The sequence below is a fragment of the Osmerus eperlanus genome, chromosome 23 (genome assembly GCF_963692335.1).
Source record: "Osmerus eperlanus chromosome 23, fOsmEpe2.1, whole genome shotgun sequence".
Lineage (NCBI taxonomy): Eukaryota > Metazoa > Chordata > Actinopteri > Osmeriformes > Osmeridae > Osmerus > Osmerus eperlanus.
Window position 1 is genome coordinate 6,054,486 of NC_085040.1, and position 22,751 is coordinate 6,077,236.

At 45.0% G+C, this 22,751-nt stretch overlaps 1 protein-coding gene across 5 annotated transcripts; it reads left to right on the forward strand.

The window, feature by feature from the left end:
- Window positions 1–641: 641 nt before the first annotated feature.
- Window positions 642–22,321, forward strand: LOC134009524 (synaptopodin-2). 5 transcript variants are annotated; one of them, XM_062449023.1, is made up of 5 exons: window positions 642–813; window positions 8,390–8,541; window positions 9,773–10,557; window positions 12,275–15,354; window positions 20,402–22,321. In XM_062449023.1, exons 1-5 carry the CDS (start codon window positions 706–708, stop codon window positions 20,984–20,986), a joined length of 4,710 nt encoding a protein of 1,569 aa, XP_062305007.1. In that variant the 5' UTR covers window positions 642–705; the 3' UTR covers window positions 20,987–22,321. The 5 variants fall into 5 exon arrangements, with proteins under 5 accessions (XP_062305007.1, XP_062305006.1, XP_062305008.1 ...); XM_062449022.1 differs by lacking the exon at window positions 20,402–22,321 and having other exon boundaries at window positions 647–813; window positions 12,275–17,686; XM_062449024.1 differs by lacking the exons at window positions 642–813; window positions 8,390–8,541; window positions 9,773–10,557; window positions 20,402–22,321 and adding an exon at window positions 11,031–11,155 and having other exon boundaries at window positions 12,275–17,686.
- The last annotated feature ends 430 nt before the right edge of the window (window positions 22,322–22,751 follow it).

Genomic DNA, 22,751 nt, shown 5'->3' on the forward strand with positions numbered 1-22,751 from the left:
ACAGGCTACGCTTAGCCTACTGCGTAGCAAAGAAATAAAAATGTTCATGTCTATATTTTATTTTTTGGTGTACGTATTAACATATACCAATTACGTCCACCATATATCAATTAAATGTTAATTCATTCACGGTGTCGAATACTTTCTAGTCTACAACAAATTACATCCTACTTTATTTAGATCTACAGTTATTGTAGAGATCTAGCCTGAGGGTGAATATTATTCTGAGCGTTTATATAGGTAGGAGCTTGTCCACAGTTGGTTAGTATAAAGTATAACGTTACAACATCAGGCCACACGGAAAGATTCACAAGTAGGCTAATGACTATACTTTTTTTTATCAGGTAAAAAAGAAAAACGCTATGGAATCTGACAACTGAAATGATTTAATTGATTATAAACATAAACACGAGTTTGTTTTAATGCATTTACCTAGTTTCAAATCAAAGACATAGACACAAAACAGAACCATAAAGACGGTACCATTATTGACATGCACTGCAGCCTACTTTTCACCAGTTGATCCATGCAGGCGGGTCCATGCGCAGTGACGTTTCAAAGCGGGCTGGACTCAAAATACTTTTCAGATGATGGGAATCATACTGCACTGTGCTGCTTTTGGTTTTCTAGAACCCTGTTGGTCCAACTCCGGGCAACTTGATGAGAGCTGTTTTGGTGAGAGCTCGCTGAGGAGCTGCGTTTGGCATGGGCACTGGGGATTACATCTGTATTACCGTGCGCGGTGGGGCTCCCTGGGGCTTCAGTCTACGGGACGGAGATGGGGATAGCTACCGATACCTGCAGGTCTTTCAGGTAGGTTCCTTTTTAAGGAAAACCTTTAATTGGCACATTATTTAGACTAAAATTCAAGTTTTAGTACTGAAACTAGTCTATGCAACTCCATCCTATATGCCATTTTGTTTGTCCTCGTTTAATGGTGGACTTTCCAATCAAAAAGTGCATTTATACTTTAGTGTCTAAAATACGCTTTTAAAAATAAGTATGAGTTCCGAAGGATTTTGCCAGCGTGGTCTCTGAAGTTTGAAATAATATGCGCGTCTGAAAAAGCATCGGCTACCTTTCTAAACTCGAAATCTTTGCTGCAGACAGACCCTGCACGTTAGAAATTAAATAAGTGAAGTGTAGCCAGAGGAGAAAAGGTGCGTCTCCCAATGGTATCGTGTTGTTTTTTGTTGAGAAGTGCTGGGCATTTTTCAATAAGGTAGTGTATGTGCATTTGGGAAGCTGTATAACATGTCATGTATTTCTGTGGCAGATAAGGAAACATATTGATGGAATTGTTGGGAAGGAGGTGCTTGGAAGGACACATTGAAAATAAGTAGACGAATGAGAAATATTATTTGCTACTGGCAAGTGTTCCCCATTTTTCTGCGCGTCGGCGATGTTTTGTACGGAGGATTCCAAAGGACCCTTATATGGTCAGGGTAAGAAGAGTTTGTTTGAGCCAGAGTGCGAGGGATCCGTTATCACTTGTGAAGATTTCAGCAATAATCTAAACACACAGGCGAGCTGCTGACGGGAGGGAACGATTCCATGCACTCAGAGAGTGCCTTCAGAGGTCGAGAGCAATTAAAAAAACGAAACAAAGAGGATGGGGGCAACTTTGTTGGAAAGGAAACGACCCATGACACATTCTCTCTAATTACATTTGACATGCACTCATATTAGAAGGATGTCATACATGGCTATTAGACTATTGACCAACCACTTTTAGATACACGCAGTGACATTTTAGGACATGTAGGCCTATTTATATTTGTAACACTTGAATGGTCCACACAGCAGGTCATTGTCACAACTCATATTTCCAGTCATTATTGCATGTTCCATCACCAGCACAGGGTTGAGGAGGTATTGACTTTGGGGTGGCCATGTTGAGACCTTTGCTGTTCTTTGTCATATGGTTAATAATATTGAGTGATGATAACAGTTATTTCTGAAACCATGCCCACATACAACACATATAAAGATGTTGAGCTCTCACTATACATCTCACTGTATCATATTTTGTGCATCTCATATTGATGACACAGCACACAAGGCACTGTTTATTCTCTGAGGATCTATGCCTACACTGTAACATTAACATTAATGTGTTTATTTCCTAAATGAGCTTACTGTGGTGTTCCTCCAAATCCTTTTCCTTTTAACATCCTGATTTGTTTGAAAAGAATAAACACAAAAAGACCATTAAATAGGTTTGTTAAGTATATTCAACAAATTGTGCCTTTGAATACTCTGCTTCCTTGAGCATAAATGACCGTACGAATGCTTAAGAGTGTACACAGTTACACCTGAGAACATGGTACGGTGTAGTTTCAGGGCTGCAAGTGTTGGGTGATCTCATGGAAGTCGCTTGGAAGTCGCTTTGGATAAAAGCGTCTGCTAAATGCATAAATGTAAATGTAAATGTGATCAACAAAATGGACTAGGGATGAGTGAACAGATCTGTCATCAACTTGTCACCCTGGAGAGGGTGAGGATAAACGTTTTTCTCCCTCACTGCATTCTTGTGACATCAAAGCTCGCGTCAGGAAAAAACTCACAGGACAAAAAACTCAATTTTAAAACTGGGCCAAGTGACATTTTGATGGCCCAATTCCTCTTAGAGTTACAAGCATCCACCGCTTGAGATAAATTATTAATATTATTCCACTTGATTTTTGGTGGTCTTTGAAGGAAACAGTATTTCAGTAAACAAGCAGTAAAGTCACAACGTTCTCGTAAAAGTCAGTTTGGAATTCATCACTGACGTTTAAGTGCTTGGCATTAAGCATGATCAAATGCATATCTCAGGTTTTCTGGGAAAATATTCAATATTACCACACTACTGAAACTAATGACTCTTATGATAAAAGTGTTTTATTATTCTAACGTTCGAGTTTTGTTCTTAAAACTTTGGTTATGGTCTGCCTGAATATGCTTTCAGCTCAGTCAACTTTTGATAAGTGACAAAACTTTATAATAATTCAAATACTTCAGGAATTAATTAACTAATTTAATTACAAGTAATTGAATCAATTGTTTTGGTAATATTAACTGTATGGTTACAAAGTTCAAGATCAGGGTCATAAACAACACATAAACAGCACAAATAATGTAGGTCACCAACAAGTACGATAACATAAATCGAAAGTGATGCCTAACATTTTCCACTCAGATTGGGTCTTGGACTGCAACTTGTAACAATTTAGGAAACATATGTTGACAAGTAGGTCAGCCATATACACATGGCTGTTTGTTGTATATTTTCTATACCAAATCAGCTTTGCCTATTTTAAGGCAGGGCAGCTGTGAACAATATTTTCAAGGGAACGGGTCAAATGTAATTATCAACAAATCTAATTTCCTTACCATTTCCCCCAGAGCTCGGTGCATGTTGTCCTTACTGAACACATAATTCATTTGTCAGACATTGATTCATTGAATGCATTTGGGGTTTTGTACAGTGTGTTTCATGTTTCAAAAGGTTCCTCTCTTGAGTTAGTCCACATTGATAGTGTGCAAGCCTCATGTCAATATAGTCTTTAGTTTACCTTTTAAATGTTTGCCTCTGCCAAGGTGAAATAGACAAATGTGTGTTCCTTCAGTTTGGGTGATCTGAATGCTGACCCTCTACATACACTCATCTGGAAAACATTGCCTCAACCAGTCTGTATTTTGTGAGAGGTGGAGAAAAGTCGAACTGTCAGTTAAAAGTTGAAAAAGCGAACATACCGAGATTGTGAGAAATTCTGGACTGTCAGAGGTGCTCTCACGTCTGATAATCTGTGGTTATTTGAAGCTTCTGTTGAATTACGTAGAGGTCTGGCCTTCCTTTCCAGAGAGAAAGTGTCTGTGTACTGACAGGTTGCTGCTACAGAGTAAAGGGGTCTCCACTCACAAGCTGGTTGCCATATATGGCAAGTTGTTTTCTTATTCCGACTTTTTGGGAGTCCTGGCTTGAGAACAAAGATGGTGAAGTCATGACCCACTTCATCTTTTTTAAAGGTGCAGAAACGTTTTTACTGATTCAGTAATAGTGAGGTTATTTATTCCATGTAAAACTGTAGACTGACTATTCCAAGTTGGTAGTGCAATCATTCTTTTTGTACATGAAGTAGATGTCCCTGTGAAATATGTCCAAGTAATATCTTTCTTTTGTATTGCTTACCATTTGAAGAGATCAACACACCTCACGCAGCTTTAATAAAGTTCCTCTGTTTCTTTCTCGCTCTTTTTCTCTCTTGTTTCTTTGTATGTCTCACTGTCTTGGTCTCACATGCACACACACACACACACACACACACACACACACACACACACACACACACACACACACACACACACACACACACAATGACACCTCTGCACTGTCTGTGCCACTTATGTCCACCATCATGAGAAATGAAGGGGTATTGAATGATTCAATTTTGGAAAGTGCTGCCTTCACGTAACTGGTTACAAAGTAGAGAGACTTCTTGCTGCAAGTGCTTCAGAACTAACGTGTTATCCACAAGGCCACTAGAAGAGAACTAGAAACTTCTCAGGTGTCCTGTGTTATAGCAAAGAGTAAAAATGGAGGCCAAACGCATGACTGTGAAAAGACCACCCGTCTTTTATATTACTCTAGTGCACAGTATACTGCAGTGTAGTTGACAGTGTATCTGTACAGCTATTTAACTTCACTAAATCAACCTTTGCTTGTGTTGGTAATAAAAAGCAGCCGTGCTTAAGCCTGCACCGCCTTGTGGCAAAACAGCTTTTCCCATCAGCCAAGAATGACAGGAGGCCTCTCTTAGACTGAGGATGACATCCAGCACCTATAATAGGATGTCCCCTTGCCTCTGCCAAGACCATGAATGGTCCCCCCTAGCATATTGTGGTCTTTATGTGAAAACCAGGCTGACTAACGGTGGGCGATGTTGAGGTAGCTACAATCATCATCCATCGGACCAGAATCCTTAACTACCTGTGAGACAGCTGGAAAACGTTTCTCTGAGATCTGAAAACATAATTGCTTTAAGCTGTAAGTAGTAGGAACTGCCCCTGGTTGTGCACAGTCCTGCATTTCCTAAGGTTCAATGTTGTGCTTAGGACCATAAAAAGTTGGAAAATTGGGGAATGGGCTGTCAAGCATGTCGTGAACATAAATGGTCTCATTTGGGTCTTACAGTTTTCAGTCTTAACAGTCTGTCAGTGTGTTAATTACCACATAAATGACTGTTCTGTCCAAAGGAGGCTAAAGTTGACGTTTATTTCCTTCCTACTCAAGACGTGGTTATGCTTATGCGCATATTGACAAGTTACGGGTCAATATTTTTTCAAACGTGGCAATAATACACATTTAGGAGGCATTATTCATGCTAAAGTTAAAGAACTTATCCATCAATGCATCACTGTATCTGTATATCGCTGTATCTATGGTTCAGAGGGGGGAGGTGGAAGGAAGGGTGCTCTCTCCGTTTTAAGGGGGAGGAGTGGTGGCTGGTGTGGCACAGAGAACCCGGCTCCTCCAATACAGCTGTCTCCAGATCCCAGTCCACGTCCTAGATCCAGGTCCAGATCCCAGGCCCAGTCCCAGGCCTAGTCCCAGGCCCAGATCCCAGGCCCAGTCCCAGGCCTAGTCCCAGGCCCAGTCCCAGGGCTAGTCCCAGGCACAGTCCCAGGCCTAGTCCTAGTCCCAGGCACAGTCCCAGGCACAGTCCCAGATCCCAGGCCTAGTCCCAGGTCCAGATCCCAGGCCCAGGCCTAGTCCCAGGCCCAGGCCTAGTCCCAGGCCCAGGCCTAGTCCCAGGCCCAGTCCCAGCCCCAGGTCTAAAAACAGTCGCAGTCCCAGTCTCAGGTCTAGACACAGCCCCAGCCCCAGTCCCAGGCTCCATACTGTAAATGGTCTGTTTGGTACAACATTTCTCCAAACCACCCCTTGCCCAGAGATGTACTTATCTGAGGGTTGTCATCAGCTTATAAAGTGAACCTATAAAACATGTATTTGTATAAAGATGAAAGAGAACTTGTTTGAGTACTCGAGATAATGCCTCAGAGACATTCTACCCACTTCTAAGGCTTGTTCCTAAACACATAACATGCTGTGGAGCTTTGCAGACAAGCAATGACTTCCCATAATATTTACTATAAAACATTACAAAGTGATGCTATCAGATGGCTGTTTATGATCAAGGCTGAACCCCATAATATATAATGAGAAAATGACTTTGGCCTCCTTTGCAACATAGTCCTGTTGTATAAACCTTGCTGTGTTCCCACCATAGACCTAGCATATTAGTTCCCATACACTGACTCAACACTGACTCAACACTGACACCTAGTGGACAAAGAAAAGAAGTACTGGGACTGTACTGATCATTGATTGGCTTCGATCGAGTTTATTCAAGATTCTGTTGTTTTGTTGACACGGTCATGAAATTAAACATACCAATTTTGGGGTTTGTTCTGTTTACTCATATACAATATGCTTTTGTACATGACTGATTGTTATTCATATTCAAAGGTTCACAGTCAAGTAATTCACTGAGACAATCTCCAAATCAGAAATTGATCCTGTGATCCTAGTTTGTAGTGAGTCTGTAGCAATCCATCACTAGCTTGTGAAGCCAACACCTGGACATGCTTCTGCATGTGTCTATGTAGAGGTTCATAAAAATATTGTAGCAATCTTATCAAACATTTGTAATTGGTGGCATTGCATTTTCAATCGTTTTCAATAGTTTGAATCAGTTGTAAGAAGATAATCTGTTTTGAGAGGAGGTATGGGAAAGTGTTATTTACAGTTTTTCCCAAACAGCTGTGTTCTGCTGTGCCTAAACAGCCTCAAGAGGACTCGTGGGACTGTCCCAGTGATTTCCATGTGTATTTGTACTTGAATGTTTTTCCTTGAATGGAAACTGGTCTGAACATGATGTTTGTGTCTCGCTCTCCCTGGGGGTCACCTTGGGCTGCCACAGTATAAATACTACCAAATCAACAAGCTGGCGTGGCAGTTTTATTTTTGATAACGCTGTCATAATCAAAATCTGCCCCCCTGACTTGCTTCAACTAGGGGCCCCTCACAAACATGGCCTGCTGTGGACACGTGCTCCTTGTGAGGGAACTGTCAGTGATTCCACGCAAGGATTCCAGTACACATACGATGTGAAAACTATTTAGTGCCTATGGTAATACTTTGCAAGAACTTCCTCAGACTGAAATCGAGTGAGATTGAAGACTGGAAATGAATGGTGAAGTACACAGGCATTGATGTAAATGGTCGTATTTGTACACACACACACGCATTTACAAAGAGTCTGAGTCATGTCTGTACACACCAAAACATTGACACACACACACAAACATACACACACATTACTGTCAGATGCCCTTGGGTCACACAGACCACCCAAGTAGAGCTGACCATACTGTAGACTACTAAACAGAACCAAAAGGGAGGGGAGTCTGTTATGGAAAATCTAAATGATTTTTGTTCTTGGCGTGATGCTTTTCATTTCACAGGACTGTTTATCAGTTTTCTCATTCGTAACAACAGGATCACACTTTGGCTGCTGTGTTGTTTTTGGAAGATATCAATCCCCTCTTGAATGTGTTTGTCTTGTGTTTATTCTGCTCGTGGGTCAAGTGCCTGACCGCAATACGCTGACCTGTTTTAGCAGCTGGCCAACTTTCAGAGCTGACTTATTATGTTGTGTGTTATTTCCTGCACCGGTTTACCATCAGAGATGGACTGCCAGCAAACATCCGGGATGAATCCTGCACTTGGATACCTATCCCAGCATGCCAAAATCTTGAGTGAAATATATAGAAGTTATACTCGAGGTGCTTTTAATTATATCACATGATAAACGTTTGGGATTGTCACAATGTTTGCAATTTAGTGAGTAAGCTAAAAACGACGCTCACCCAAAGTACTTGGCAGTACATGCGCACTGTGTTTGACCTATGTCCGAAAGCCTGTTGCTGTGTCGGACAGGACCCTGTGGGTGTGACGTTGTCTGTGCTCTGAGCTTTTTATACCACCTGCCTGCACTGACCTCCTCTGTGAAGGTCACAGTGGACAGTGCTGTGAATCCTCAGAGACAGCGTGTAAATCTGGCTGTTTGTTTTGCATAAAAATGTCATATTCATCCAAAAATTAATAAAAAGAACAGTTTGACTTATGGGCTCTCAGGTCAACACAGTCAGTTCACTACCAACTTGTACAGTAAGGAGGGGGAAGTTGGCCGAGCTATGCTGTCTTGATGAATAATCTTATCTGAGACATACTGTGCAGATTTGAACTGAAGCTCAGGGCTTCTGCATGCTAATGACCAGCAACAGATTGACCCACTTCTTCAGAAACAGTGTCTCCTCCCTCTCCCTTGCTGTTGGTCTCTAGGTAGAAGAGGGCGGGCGAGCATGCCTAGCTGGCGTGAGCGAAGGGGATGAGGTGGTGTCGCTAAATGGAGAGCCCTGCGCTGACCTCACACTCCCAGAAGCCACTGCTCTTCTCGACGCCTCCACTGACTGTCTGCAGCTCCTGGTCAAAAGGTAGAATCAAACCAGCAGCTCTGACGCAACATCAGAGCATGTCAGGCTGCTGGAAATGGTATCTATTTGTTCGTAATGCACATTTTGTTTTCTTTGATTCCTTTTTTTTTATCACCATTCACTCACATTCAGACAGATTGAATCAAATCTTGCTCAGTCTAAAGCTGTCATCTGACTTATTACACTTGCCCCGGCCTTTGTCCAGTAGGGTCTGTGCACAATCCCCAGGGCTGCATTTGCATGTCGACAGATCTCGGTCTGTGGTCTGCACTTTAGCACGGCAGAATTGTTCTCAAATGAAGCCGAGTGGCTTCATTGGCAATCACACTGACCTTTGAGAGGGCTGGGCTCATGACTAACCATCTGGTGCAGATTTGTGTGTCTGACCAGCATGCAGCTGTTCAGTCGTTACTCAGCCAGCATCAAAGATCACGGCCCGTAGGAAGGAGGCACCTCGGTAGATACGGATGCAGATAACCTCTTGATGCCAGCGCCAGGGGAGATATTTAGGGCATCGGGGCACATCTTTTTTTTAAGGAGGAGGATCGCCTTACTGTCGTCGTGCACAATCCAATAGCTCCTTTTGTTGTTTTTAGTTAGATGGTAAGTTAGTTGGTTTCAGTTCGATAGTAAGTTAGTTGGTTTCAGTTCAATGTCAGTCAGTTGGTTTGTGGTGTTGCTGGAACTGATAGGTAATAGGAATTAAATAGAGCCTCACGATGCAATGTGACAGCAGGCTGTCTGGCTGCCCTTGTGGAGATCTTCCGCCATGTTGCTGTTATTAACTAGAGGCTCTCATCATCTTCTCTTGGGAGAAAAGGACAGTCCATTAAGGTCTAATTAAGTCTCTGTCAATAATATCACTCAATAAAGACGACATACTGTGTTTTAATTTCTCTATGACATACAGTGAGGTAATTAAGTGGGCCCCCATTGAAATGCGATTGCTTTTTGCTTCAGTGCTTCTCTGTAATCATTTACGTTGTGTAATTAGATGAGGAGGAAGAGACAGAGAATTCATTTGCTTGATTGGACAGACCACAACTGAAGGTTGAGCTGGGTTTGGTTGAAATACCTTACTTCTGTCTCTGAAGTTTTTACGTTTTTAAATTGAACCCTGTACACATTTAAAAAAACGTGAGCAGGGTATTTATGAATACATATAAGAAAAATGTACAATGACGAAAATGGAATCAAATAATTAAATTCCACGTCTCTCACCTCGACACAGATGCTGCTCCCCCACCAACCAAGAGTTACAGTCAGAGGAGACGTATTTCAGAGAGACGGGCCCCTCCAGGGACACGTCAGAAAGCACCACCCTCCACATCCTGTCACCTGGACGGGTCCACACCCCCAGGGAGCTCTACGTAACTGAGTCCCAGGATGAGGCCTACCATGGAGGGGCAGAGAGTGACACAGAGCTCACAGAGGGGACCCCACTGGTCCGCTCCCAGCTATGCCTGCCTTCCTCAGGGGAGAGAAGCAGGTTAGAGTCCCTGGAGAGCAAGGGACAACCAGCCTCCTTGGGGGGCTTCTGTCCAGGGGAAATGGTGGAGCTCCAGTTGTCCCTTTCCGAGCAAAGCCTGGAGGACCCGGTCTGCTCCTCGCTGGGGAGCGCTCGCGGCGTGGAAGGGGCCATTCAGACCAGAGAGTCCGAGGCCCTCCACACCGCAACCCACTCTCTCTACATCCCCTGCCCAGCCAGGGAGCCCCTCGGTCAGCATGGGGTGGTACTCAGCCACCCCGCCCTGCTGGGCCAGGTGGAGGTCATCCTGCAGCACCCAGCACCCGGTAGGGGCTGCCCAGCAACGCGGGGGGGAGCGGGTGACCTGGGGGCCGGGGGAAGTGTGGGATCTGGGGGGGAAGGGGAAGAAGGAGGAGGGCACAGCGAGGAAGCTCCCGCCTCCTTCTGCGTCTCCTTCGGAATCCCATCAGAGGGGGGAACACCGGCAGAGGAGTGGGACTCGGACTCGGAGCTCAGCAAACCCAGCAAGCATCGAGCCAAGCACGCTCGTAAGTACCTACGTGTTTGTTCTTCAGACACAACACTGCTAGAATTCTGTGTGTGTGTGTGTGCGCGTTATACGCTTATTAAGTGCTAAAAAGGAATAGCAAATAGCAGCCTGCGGGGCATTCCTCATCCAAGTGACTCCTCAGCCATGGGTAGTGTGCACTAAAATGCAACCTTAAAATAGTAGAAGCTATCTTCTGCTGTGGGAGGGGCTTCATTTGTTAGTTTGGAAATGAGAAGACATGTCCAGTTGTAGATGAATCATAGTAGAGACAATCTTGCTGTGTGCAAGCACAGATGGAATCATTCGTGTTTATTCAGGGGCTCAATATAAACTGTCATTCATGCTCAATAATTATACCAGGCTGTTTGATATGTCTGAATGTAGAGCAGAGATTAGAATAGACTCCTGGTTGGTAGGGGCATTGCTCTGAGCTGCATGAGACATAAATAAAGCCACGCTGATGATGCCTGCAGAAGTGGCCCTTTGACAGACACCAGCATGTGCTGGCCTGTTACCTGATCCTTTATAACTGCGCATCTTAACCGCGCTAAAAAAGCCAGCCCCCTGCTCACTCCTCCTGTCTCTGCCACCTTGAGGTTAGTAATACGGCAATATAGAAATGCAAGGATGGTTGTCTTTTAATGAGACTTTGTTGTGCTGTGTGGGCTGGGCCAGGCCACTGGAGAGAGTGCTATGTGGTATCTGTTGTTAGCTTTGGTTAAGGTGTTGGCGAATGTGACATATCCGATTGGACAAATGGGTTTTAAGTGGACAGCTTGTGGACATTCAGATAAGGACTGGTTGAGGTGCTTTGAGTTCTGGTAAATGTGCTGCATGTGAGGCTATTTTTAAACTATTAGCTATTGGCTTTACTGGTGGGGGCTCTATGTGAACAGGCTTCCACAGCTGTGGTAATTTCATGTACTATAAGTGAACAAATGTCAGGGATATTAGACATGGGTCAGGGAATTAGGTAATTGCCTCATGGATTGTTGTCGCAGCATATTTAATTGAATAAATAAATCTGTTATAGGTTTGTCAGTGAGTTAAAAGGATCCTGATTAATAGTCACGAATGGGACAATGAATGAACAAATGAATGGATCAATCATTTTAAAAAGAGTTTTTGAGTGTTTGTTTAATAGGCATTTTCTAGTCAGCTTTCCAAACAGTATTTTATATTAAGTACTTTTTATAGTCAATTGTAAAATAACATTGATGTCAGGCTACATTATGTTGTACTCATTTGCTGATTTTTAAATCCTTCAAATATCTATTTATCAATCCTACATTGCAGTAAAGCATGCAAACTTGATATTTTTTGTTGATCAGACAATGTATCAATACAATTATATGGCTGCAGTATACAGTAAATAAAAGTTATTGTAACTGTAACTGTACTTTAGCATAGTAACCCCAAGGTTATATAAGCATAGCAAAGTAATAAATCAAAATAATTCAAACTGCAAATATCAACATGAATAGATATGTATTTTGTAGATCCGAAATGTCAAGAATCCATGTTATTTTCCAATGCATGTTCATCCAAATGTGATGATTTGTGGGGGTCTCAGTTCTCCTCAGGCTATTAATACTCATAACTTCACATGTAGTGCGATGTATGCCACAAGAAGCAACAATTTGAAATATCCCTCCTCTAGTTCCACTCCTTAACTTGCCTACTTGCATCTGTCTCTCTGTCTGTTCTCTCTCCAGGGTTTAGGCGCAGTGAGAGCCTGTCTGACAAGCAGGTAAAGGAAGCCAAGTCTAAATGTAAGCGCATTGCTCTTCTTCTGAATGCTGCCGCGCCCAACCCCAACAACAAGGGGGTGTTGATGTTCAAAAGGCATCGGCAGAGGGCCAAGAAATACACACTGGTCAGTTACGGCACCGGCGAGAGCGAGCCCGAGTACGAAGACGACGAAGAGGACACCCACACCGTCGAGTTTACCCTCGTGGCCACCAGCGAGTCCGAACTAGACGAGGACTTCTTCACCGATGCCCAGAGTGGCGGGAGGGTGCTGACCTTTGACTGGGACAAGGGACTGCTCGGCATCGAGCGCAAGCTCAACGACCCGGAGGAGATGGAGCGTCTGCCCGAGACCAAGGGGAAGGGCGCCGTGATGTTCGCCCAGCGCCGCGTGAGGATGGACGAGATAACCGCCGAGCACGAGGAGATGAGACGCCAGGGCATGCCTGTGGAGGGCATCCAGGTGCAGAAGCAGGCCTCCTACCAGCAGCTGGAGGAACGGTCCTACATGCAGTCCAACACGGAAAGCCAGGCCTACATGGACGTGAACATGCACCAGCAAAGCCAGCAGCAGTACCAGCAGTACTACGAGCAGCAGCAACAGTACCAGCAGCAGCAACAGTACCAGCAGCAGCAACAGTACCAGCAGCAACAGCAGCAGCAGCAGCAGCAGTACGAACAGCAGCAACAGCAGTACGAACAGCAGCAGCAGTACGAACAGCAGCAACTGCAGTACGAACAGCAGCAGCAACAATATCAGCAGACTCACATGTACCAACAGCAGCTGGAGTGTCAGCAGCAGCAGCAGCAGCAGCACCAAATGCAGCACTACTCGGCCACCACGAACGGTGTGGGCCACCAGCAGGCCAACGATGTGCTGAACTCCCTCAGCAATCGCACTGCCAAACCCTTCTCGGCCCAACATCTGGCACCTGCTCAGTATTCCCCCACAATGACAAACCAAGAGGGCCAGGGAGAGCAGATTGCTTCGCGTGACGAGCGCATTTCAGTGCCAGCCATTAAGACTGGGATCCTGCAGGAACCAAGGCGGAGGAATACAGTCAAGCCTATGTTCTCGTTCAAAGACGCTCCCAAGATGTCCCCAAACCCTGAGCTCTTGAACCTCCTGAACAGGAGTGATAAGAAGTTGGGTTTCGAGTCAGGCCCTGAGGAGGACTACCTTAGTTTGGGAGCAGAGGCATGCAACTTCCTCCAGTCCCCAAGAGTCAAACACAAGACTCCTCCGCCAGTGGCTCCCAAGCCAGTTATTAACCCCAATTCACCACCTTGGTCTCCACAGCTCGAAGAAGCCAACCAGGTCTTTCCTCAGAATGCTGAAAATACCATGCCCGTACCGGTCGTAGGCTTCATCGCAGCTCCTGCTCCTGCCTCGGATCTCAAACCAGTTCTAGCACCTGCCCCAGAGTCTTCCTCCCCTCCTGCCCCACAGGAGGTTCCTCCTGATCTCCCCTCCCAGGAAGAACACACAGCAAGTCCCCCTGAACCTCAGGACCAGCAGCAGCCCCAGCAGGTATCAACATGGGAAGGAAACGGCTCCACTTTTCAGGCTCAGCGTCTTTCCCAGCCCGAGCCTCTTCAAGGGAGTTCCTGGGCTCCGGCCCAAACACAGCTTGTACAGAGTCAGCCACCTGAGACTTCATGGAAGCCTGTTGAAGTGAAGCCTCAGGTCTCAGCTCCAAGTCAGTCCTTGTCACAGCTCCCCTGGGTGACACCTCAACCTCTGCAGCCACAATCTCAGCCTCAGTCAACCATGAATGCTTGGACACCAGCCCCAGTACCTCCAGCTCCAACAACTCTAGCACAGCAACAAGTTCAGCAATCTTGGGCCCAACCTCAAGAACAACCAAAGCCCCTGCCACAGCAACCATGGGCCCAGCCACAAGAACAAGCACAGCCCCAACCCCAACCACCCTGGGCCCAGCCACAAGAACAAGCACAGCCCCAACCCCAACCACCCTGGGCACAGCCACAAGAACAAGCACAGCCCCAACCCCAACCACCCTGGGCACAGCCACAAGATCAAGCACAGCCCCAGCCCCAACCACCCTGGGCCCAGCCACGAGAACAAGCACAGCCCCAACCCCAACCACCCTGGGCACAGCCACAAGAACAAGCACAGCCCCAGCCCCAACCACCATGGGCCCAGCCACAAGAACAAGCACAGCCCCAGCCCCAACCACCATGGGCCCAGCCACAAGAACAAGCACAGCCCCAGCCCCAACCACCTTGGGTTCAGCAACCTCAAACAGAGCCCCAGCCACAACCCCCCTGGGCTCAGCCACCACAAAACCAGGCTCCACCACAGGCCTGGAACCAGGCCCAGGCCCAGCCCCAACCCCAGCCACCTTGGGTGTCATCTCCTCAGCCTCAAATGAATGCCTGGACACAGCCACAGAACCCGGCCCAACCACAGCCTCCTTGGGTTCAACCAGCCCAAATCCAACCTCCAACTCAGCATTCCCCAATGAATGCATGGGCTCCAGCACCAACCCAGGCCCAGCCACAGCCACCCTGGGTTCAGCAACCACCAGAACAACCACAAGCCGCAGTTAATGCCTGGGCCCCCAATCAGAATCAAGCCCAGCCTCAGCCATCTTGGTCTCAACCAACTCAAACTCAGTCCCCACCACAGCCCATCTGGCAACAGGCTCCTCAACAGCCACCTATGAATGCATGGGGCCCTGCTCAGGCACAACCTCAGACACCCGGCTGGACCCCACAACCCCAACAACCACCAGTAAATACCCAGGTGCCAATGGTTAACCAAAGAGTTGCTCAACCATCTCCCAAACCATGGAGTTCGCCACAGAGCGCTCCACGTCAAATTACCCCTCCCCCACTGCGAACAAACTCGGAAAGGTCGTCTTCGCCCATCAACCCAATGGCCAGCGTCTTAACACCGATAAGAGGAGGCTCGTCTTTCGAGATGCCAGCCGTCAAGGGAAAAGGAGCCGAATTGTTCGCCAAGAGGCAGTCTCGTATGGAGAAGTTTGTCGTGGACAGTGAGACGGTGCAAGCAAACAAGGCAAGGCCAGCTTCTCCAGCTTCATCCACACCAAGTTCATGGAAATACTCCCCCAATATCCGAGCACCTCCTCCATTGTCGTACAACCCCATCCAGTCCCCTTCGTATCCACCAGGCGCAATGAAGCAACCACCTCCAGCAAGCCCCTCAGCCAAAGCCAAGAAGGGAAAGGGGAAGGATAAACCTGCCCCCAAACCTCTTGCTGTCATAGATGTCATGAAGCATAAGCCCTATCAGCTTGATTCCTCCCTGTTTACCTATGGTCCAGCAGTGGAGGCCAAGCCCCCTGTGCCCAAACCTCCCCCTGCTCCTGCTCCTCCAGTCCAAAACCAGCAAATCAGATATGAGCAAGCTGTCCCTGTCCAGCCGGCTGGACCAATAAATGCCCCTTATCCCCAGCAGCCCCAGCCCCCTCAGCAGCCCTATGGCATGGCCCCTCAACCTCCCATGTTAGGTGGCCAGTTTCACCAAGCCCTTCCTAACGCCTACCCACCAGTTTCTAATAATCCCTATCAGCAAGCAGTCGGTAACCCATACCAGCAAGCCTATAACCCCCATTATCAGCAAGGTCCTCCGGCCGCTTTCCAAGCCCAAGGTCCAAACTCCCCCTACCAGCAGCTCCCACAAGCTCCTTACCAACCTACCCATAGCCCCCCCTACCAATCTCCCCAAAACCCTCCCTACCAATCTGCTAACAGCCCCACTTACCAGGTACCTCCCACAGCACCCTATAAGGGACCTCCTCCCAGCACCTATGTGGTTCCTAGTTTCCCCGTAGCTGCAAGGCCTGATTCTGTCTCTGGGAGCAGTTCTGCAGCGGCTCCAAAACCCAGATTCACTGCTAAAAAATGCTCCGCCCAAGTGTGGAAGCCTGGAGCGCCTGTCCAGACAGAATGATTTGGACACAGTATCACTGAGTGCCTTCTCTCTGCTTGAAACAACATGAATCGAGATGTTTGTAAAACAAGACGTGCACTATTTATTTTTGAACTTCACCTTTTCGAAATCTTGCAAATTTTTAGATTGTATACATATTTAAATTTATGAAATCATTAAAAAAAACCTCTAGGAGTATAGGAGTTGAAAATCCAAGTTCTATAAAAAAATTCCATCTGCTGTGCACTTACTCTTGATACCATCAAGGCATAATAAACCGTATATTATTAAAATATAATAATAATAATAATAATATATATGATCTATATTTTTTTAAATACCAGTTATAACTGAGCCAAAATATCAGACAATATTTTTGTTCAACTCTGAAATGACATGGACTTGTACATCAGTGTGCATCAGTGAAAGAACATCAGAATGTGGGGCAGAGAAAAGCCAGGTAGAAATCAAAGCAAGGAAGAGAAAGTGAATATATGTGATAGGAAGAGATTAAAAGGAAACACTAATATGTCAGATCTTGAATATTAGTGTGCAACAAGTAAAGAGAAAAGACAACATTTTAAAAAGATTAGCAGTTTGTATGATTGCTAGAGGAATTCAGTTGAAAAACTGTACATTAAAGGGCAGGTTTTACAACTCTGCCAGTCAATATTATTTTATTATTTATGTTTTGATATATTTATGTTTTTATGTATATTGAAATTGGATGGAAATTGCCTATAATGGCAGATGATACACTGATAAATATTGAGGAATCATGAATCACATCATTATGATATTTAGACATTACAGCATAAATAAATATTTGTAATGTATTTTTTTTATGTAAGTGCACATAATGAGTATATGTTTTGTTAGGGTCCTATATCTTAGAGATGGGAATGTACTTGGACACATGTAATCTTTTAGACTGTAGATCCTGTCCGATTTCCGTCAGTGTCTTCCAATGACCCTACTTGAATGGTTTGGTTTATTTTAAAACTTTTTACCAGCTGTTGCATCATGTTCAGTCCCTAAATATAAACCTTCCGATGTCACAGATTGTATGCGTGTTAGAGAGCGCTAGAGTAGTGCAAGTATCCATAGGCTTGTACTGCCTGCTGTATGTTCCTGCTCACTGGCAAAGGCCAATTTCTCTTTTCTCTGAATAATCCTTTTGCTCACTTTCCTGGTTTCATCTCCACATCTCTATCTTTAGGTTTCTTTCATTCTGCTTTAATTTTACATGTTACAAAAATAAGTTTCAAACAAAAATATTCAGTACTACGATTCAGTGAAGTTAATGAAGAGGAATCGGCTGTTCTGTTTAGGTGTATAGTTATTGGCGTGCTTTCCTTCTCATGTTACCTTTTTTCATTTTCTTTTGGGTGTTTCTCTTCCTAGTGCACTTTCAGTATGTTTCGCCTCAGTGCCATTAAAATGTATTTTATCTCTGGCCTTCCTTGGTTCACTTCCGCATGCTCTTTGAATGGATTTTCTCTCTTTTACTTTTCTATCTTCCCTGATTTTTTCCTTCATTTCTGGCAGCACATTTCTAGAGCTTTCACTGCTTCTTCTTCATCCATTCTTTCTAGTTCACGGTATCCTCACAGTACAGTACAACACACTTTGAACATGGAGTTTTCAACACTTACACTCTAATCTACAGGTGACATCAACTTCCAAAAATAACTACTTTGCAGAATTGTATATTTACTGTAGAGTACTGATCTAGCTTGAGTATCACCCATCCCGAAACAGCTGAGGACAGTTTATTATACTATAATAGACAAACTTGTACAGTAAACCTTAAAAGTAGTCAACAATGAATTGGAACTTGGATAAGTAGGGAGGGTGACTGAAGGCTGACCCAACCCATCAATGTTCCATGTGGCATGAGAGACTTTTTATAGAGTCTGGCAGTTTTTGATACCATTAGGTGCCCACAGTGGGCAGGAGCAGTAATCTATATTGGGAGAAATGTGATCTGTTCAATGACCTGACCAGAGTGGCGCTGTCCTGTTGGTCACACCTGCTCTATAATCTCATGTAGATTTATTTATATGTTGATGCATGTTAAGGCTACTTTATTTATATGCGCATAAATCTCTTTCCATGAGCGACAGAGACAAAAATGCTGTCAGAACTGGAATTATGAATGCCGAGACTGACAGGATTTTGACATTTTCGAAAATATTGAGTTTTATTGATGCGCTAATTTATATTCCAAAAAGTCTTGGAAAGGTTAAAGATACATTTGGAAAAAATGGAAGAGGGAAGACCACATTTGTAACTCACGCATGTTCCGTTGTCATGTCAACGCCATCCCTTATCTCCACTTTTCATGAGCCCATCGCAGCAGCAGACGTGACACGCGGGTTGTGCTTTCAAGCCAGGCTGTCACAGAGATCAAGGTCCAAGATACAAATCCATTTGTGGAATTCTCCACCCCAAAAATTTGGCCGTGGCATTATGGAAAGGCTAGGTGGCAGTGGTGTCTATGATTCTGCACCAGTGATATAGTCGAGCCAGATTATATGGTCACAATTTAAATTTGACCTTTGACTCCAGACATACGTCTATGATGTCATGGTTGAGGCATAAACACTTTAGGCTTCCTGCCCTCCCTGTTAAACCAAACGGTCTATTTTAAGCAGGATGCTCCGGGATTGAAATGTATAAATCTAGATAATCTCTACCCGTAACACTGATGCACCGTATGCGGACTTGCTCAAACATCTGTCTCACACCAAGAAAAATCTCCTAAAATATACGCCATCCGGAGCAGCCAGTCACACAGCCTTGTGGGATACAACGGCTGTTTAGGGCCTTTTTCACATCCCCGTGTTCAAACCTCACTACGGTCTTGCAATTACTTTTAGAACTGATCTTCAAACATTTAAATCCAGCAAGGTATTCCAATAATCTTACTTACACCTGTTCCTGAAGGTGCATTGCTGTGAATGTATCCTTCAGAGACAAAAATGAAAGAAAAATGATAATCTGGAATAATAGACAATAATATGGACTCAATGATGACCTTTTTAAGGGAAGGTAAAATCAAATCCCTCAGACAATCATACATTTGCTTCCCCATTACCAAACAGACCAAAACAGGGAAGTTGAGGGCAGCATGCAATCAAAACACACAGACAAATCCGATTTAACATCCCTCATGAAAGGAAATAGAGACACTAATCTACTTATGTCCTTAACAACCCAGTCTAGTTAAACAAACAACAAATAACAACTGTTTGCAAAAGATGCATCCCAATTGAACCCTATTTCTTTTCTCATACTTTCATGCTTGTGTCCTGTCCTTTCCATGCTTGTTGACATTATTTGTAGTCCTTACACCTTTGCAACAGATGATGGCAGCATCTTCCTTCCTTCCTGTCTGAAGAAACCACCTGTAACGACATGAGAGACACTGCCAACATGGCCCTCTCCACGCGTGATTCATCCTCCTTTCCAGGCATCCTAATGGGAGCTTAAAATGGCCTGGTCTTTGATTCATGGAGGAGACGAGATAAAGGCTCTTGAGGGAGATTTGCAGACTCATTGAGATACCTTGAAAGTGTTGCTGGTAATCCACAAAGCCAGGCCAGATCCAATTTAAACGAGCCGAACGTGGCTCACTTTGGAAAGTCACTCTCCTAAGCCAATTGTTCTCAGAAATTGAAGGCCAGGCTGAGTGTTTAGTGCAGTGTCAGGACATATGTTGAAGTGTAGTCTTGAGTGGGCATTATGTATCGAGTCGTGCAATTTGATTACGGCCGAGCTTTCTCCCTTGATATTGCATTCTGAGCACGGCTCTTTATCACTTGTGCTTTGAACTTTTCTAGATAAACATGTAGGCTGCACAATTCTTTTATGCTGTGTTTCTTAAAAGGCAGCATGCATGATTTGTTCAGCGCAAAATACTGTTAAGACACCATAGGCCTAAACAACACTATTGGACAATTTCTAATACTGAGTCGGCAGTTGAACATAATCGCAGTTGCTGGGAGAAGGTGAAGAGCATACTTGCTCTGGTGGTGCTTGTGGATTTGACTCCTTATGCTTTGAGCAACTTTAATCATCCACTCAAGTTCCACTCTGTAATTTGCTTCTGTTGGAAGGATACTGAGGCAAACGTAAACATGTCTGAAATGTATTTATTTTTCCCCAGTGTCTTGGCAGGAGCTACTCTCTCTCGCCACCCGCCAGAGTCCCACTGCTGGGCCTTCGGTCAGGATCTGCCTCCCCCTCGCCCAAACCCCAATCTCAGGCCCCTCTCGCTGCCCTGGGGAGGCAGACGTCCTGGCTAACCATGGGCCACAAGCCCCCCACCCCATGGGAAGCCGCCTCACGCCACCCCCTGGGCCTGGTGGACGAAGCCTTCGCCTTCCAGAACCTCCAGCAGGCCATAGCCTCCAACGTTCGCTCTGCCGCCCAACGGAAACTCCTGCCTGAGCCCCCTGCCGAGTGGAAGGCCAGGGTGTCCTCTCAAGCCGTTCCCAAAACACAGTCCTCCTGGAACCAGAGCCGGAGCAAAGCCCCGCTGTGTCCGTTCCTGTCCCCGACAAAGAGCACCGCGTCGGCCCCCGCTGTCCCTGCTGGCTTCCGATCCCTGCCCAGGCAGTGGCTGCCACAGAGGTCAGTGACGGAGGCCAACATCAGGGCGTCAGGGAGCAGGCCGGAGTACAGGAGCCCCCTGGGGCAGGTGAGCTACAAAGCCACTTACAACACCACCAGCCACCCCTGGAGGAGTTGAAGACACCACCACCCACACCGAGAACTCAGCGGAGAGAAACAAAGGTCGAAAAGAAGGTTTGAACGTTGGTGAGGTAGAGAATATTTCTTTATAGGAAGCAAATTGTGTTTGTGGTTATTGAAAGATGGTACAGAAGTCGATTGTGTGCATATACTGAAAGGTTGTATCTAGCGAAAGGAAGTCCAAATGGGTTTGTGTCCATTTTTGTTCTGTGTATGGAAAGATGTTTACTGTTCTTTATACAGTTTACTTTGATACTCTAAAGTGGATTATGTAATTATGTAGAAGGCTATGGCATGTGTTATTAAGATGGTGATATCCACCTTATTGTGAAGCTCAATGTGAAAGGGTCAACATTCATTTTTGTATGGTTAACAGTTCCTTTCAATCTCCATGGTGGAAGTATTTAGCATGCTGTCTGTTTGGTGTTTCCGAACTTTCTTTTCATTTTTTTTCAATTCCTAAATCTGAAAATGGAACAAAAATAATCTGACTCATATTGCTTTCCTTTACTAAAATAATACGTTGGAAGCCAACACATTACTGTGAGTAGTCTCACTATCGTGTTAGAGGATGGGCAATAGCACATGAGGAATTCCAAAGTCCAAAGTAAACTTCAAACTGGTCCACAATAGACCTGAACCTTAAATGGCGATATCCATTACTCATTTGGGTCAGGCAGGCTGTTTTGTAAGCTTCACTTTAAAAGATTGATTCCTTCTTTCCCTGCGTGTGTTTTCACTCACCACGTGAAGGTGTGGCAGAGAGAGAGAGGTGTGTGATAGATTAACGGATAGAAGGTAGTGGCCTCCAACATAAAATACAGTCTCCTGCCACTATATCAGCCACTGGGAAAAATGACCTGCACTTACATAACCCGGTTGACACAATGTATGTTAGAGAGTGAGGGATGTACGTTTTTGACTGAAGTAGACTTAGATAGATTACTTGAGTCTTGTCTTTGCTTGTGTCAGGTGATAGAGAAGGGCTCCTATAGCTTTTATTCAGAGTACTTTTTTAAGTGTACGCATATAGTTGTGGATGAACAGTTGATTTGTTATCATCTACAGTCATTAAGACACAATTTATTGTAATAATTGATGAGAATTATTCACACTGTTGTAATTGTACTTTTACACAGTAGTCTATGGTAGTGGAAGTTAACTATCCCTGCTTGTTTTTTCCAGTTTCATAAATGCCTGCATTCCATACCAACTGTTCAGCATTTGATATTTGATGTGTATTTACTAACACTTGAATTTTTACGTTTGAGTTGGTTGTTGCTTAACACTTTAGAACCGTTCCTAACAGAATCCAATAAAAGCCTTTAAAGAATGAAGGTGTACTGTACGTCTGTCCTTAGAGTGTCACTGTATGTGTCACCGCCCCCTCCAACCCCCCTACACCCTCCTCTCTCTGTCGGCCTCCCTCCCACTCTCATCCCATGGACCCGCATGCTGTCTCGCCCCCGAGGGTCACATGCTCTGTTGCCAGTTGAGGGTAGGGGGTTTGTGGGGACTTGTTGCCATGGCATGGCAGACAGTTACACAACTGCAATAGGCCCAGGGTTGCTAGCTGCAGGGAGGAGGATGTAGCAAAACAAGAGGGCAGGCCACTTCCCTGCTGTCTGATAACATCAATACTACAGAGAACACGGTGTGACATCCATTAGTATGTGAGAGGGAACCAGGAAACTAAAATCAAAATTCTGGCAACCGTGTCAGCTGGTAGAGTAAAGGATCTGGGAAGCAGGTGCTAGTCTTGT

Coding starts and splice junctions, on each gene's coding strand:
- LOC134009524 (XM_062449022.1), top strand. CDS start 706: ATGGGCACTGGGGATTACATCTGTATTACCGTGCGCGGTGGGGCTCCC. Junction 8,542..9,772: donor CTGCAGCTCCTGGTCAAAAG/GTAGAATCAAAC, acceptor ACCTCGACACAG/ATGCTGCTCCCCCACCAACC. Junction 10,558..12,274: donor GCATCGAGCCAAGCACGCTC/GTAAGTACCTAC, acceptor TTCTCTCTCCAG/GGTTTAGGCGCAGTGAGAGC.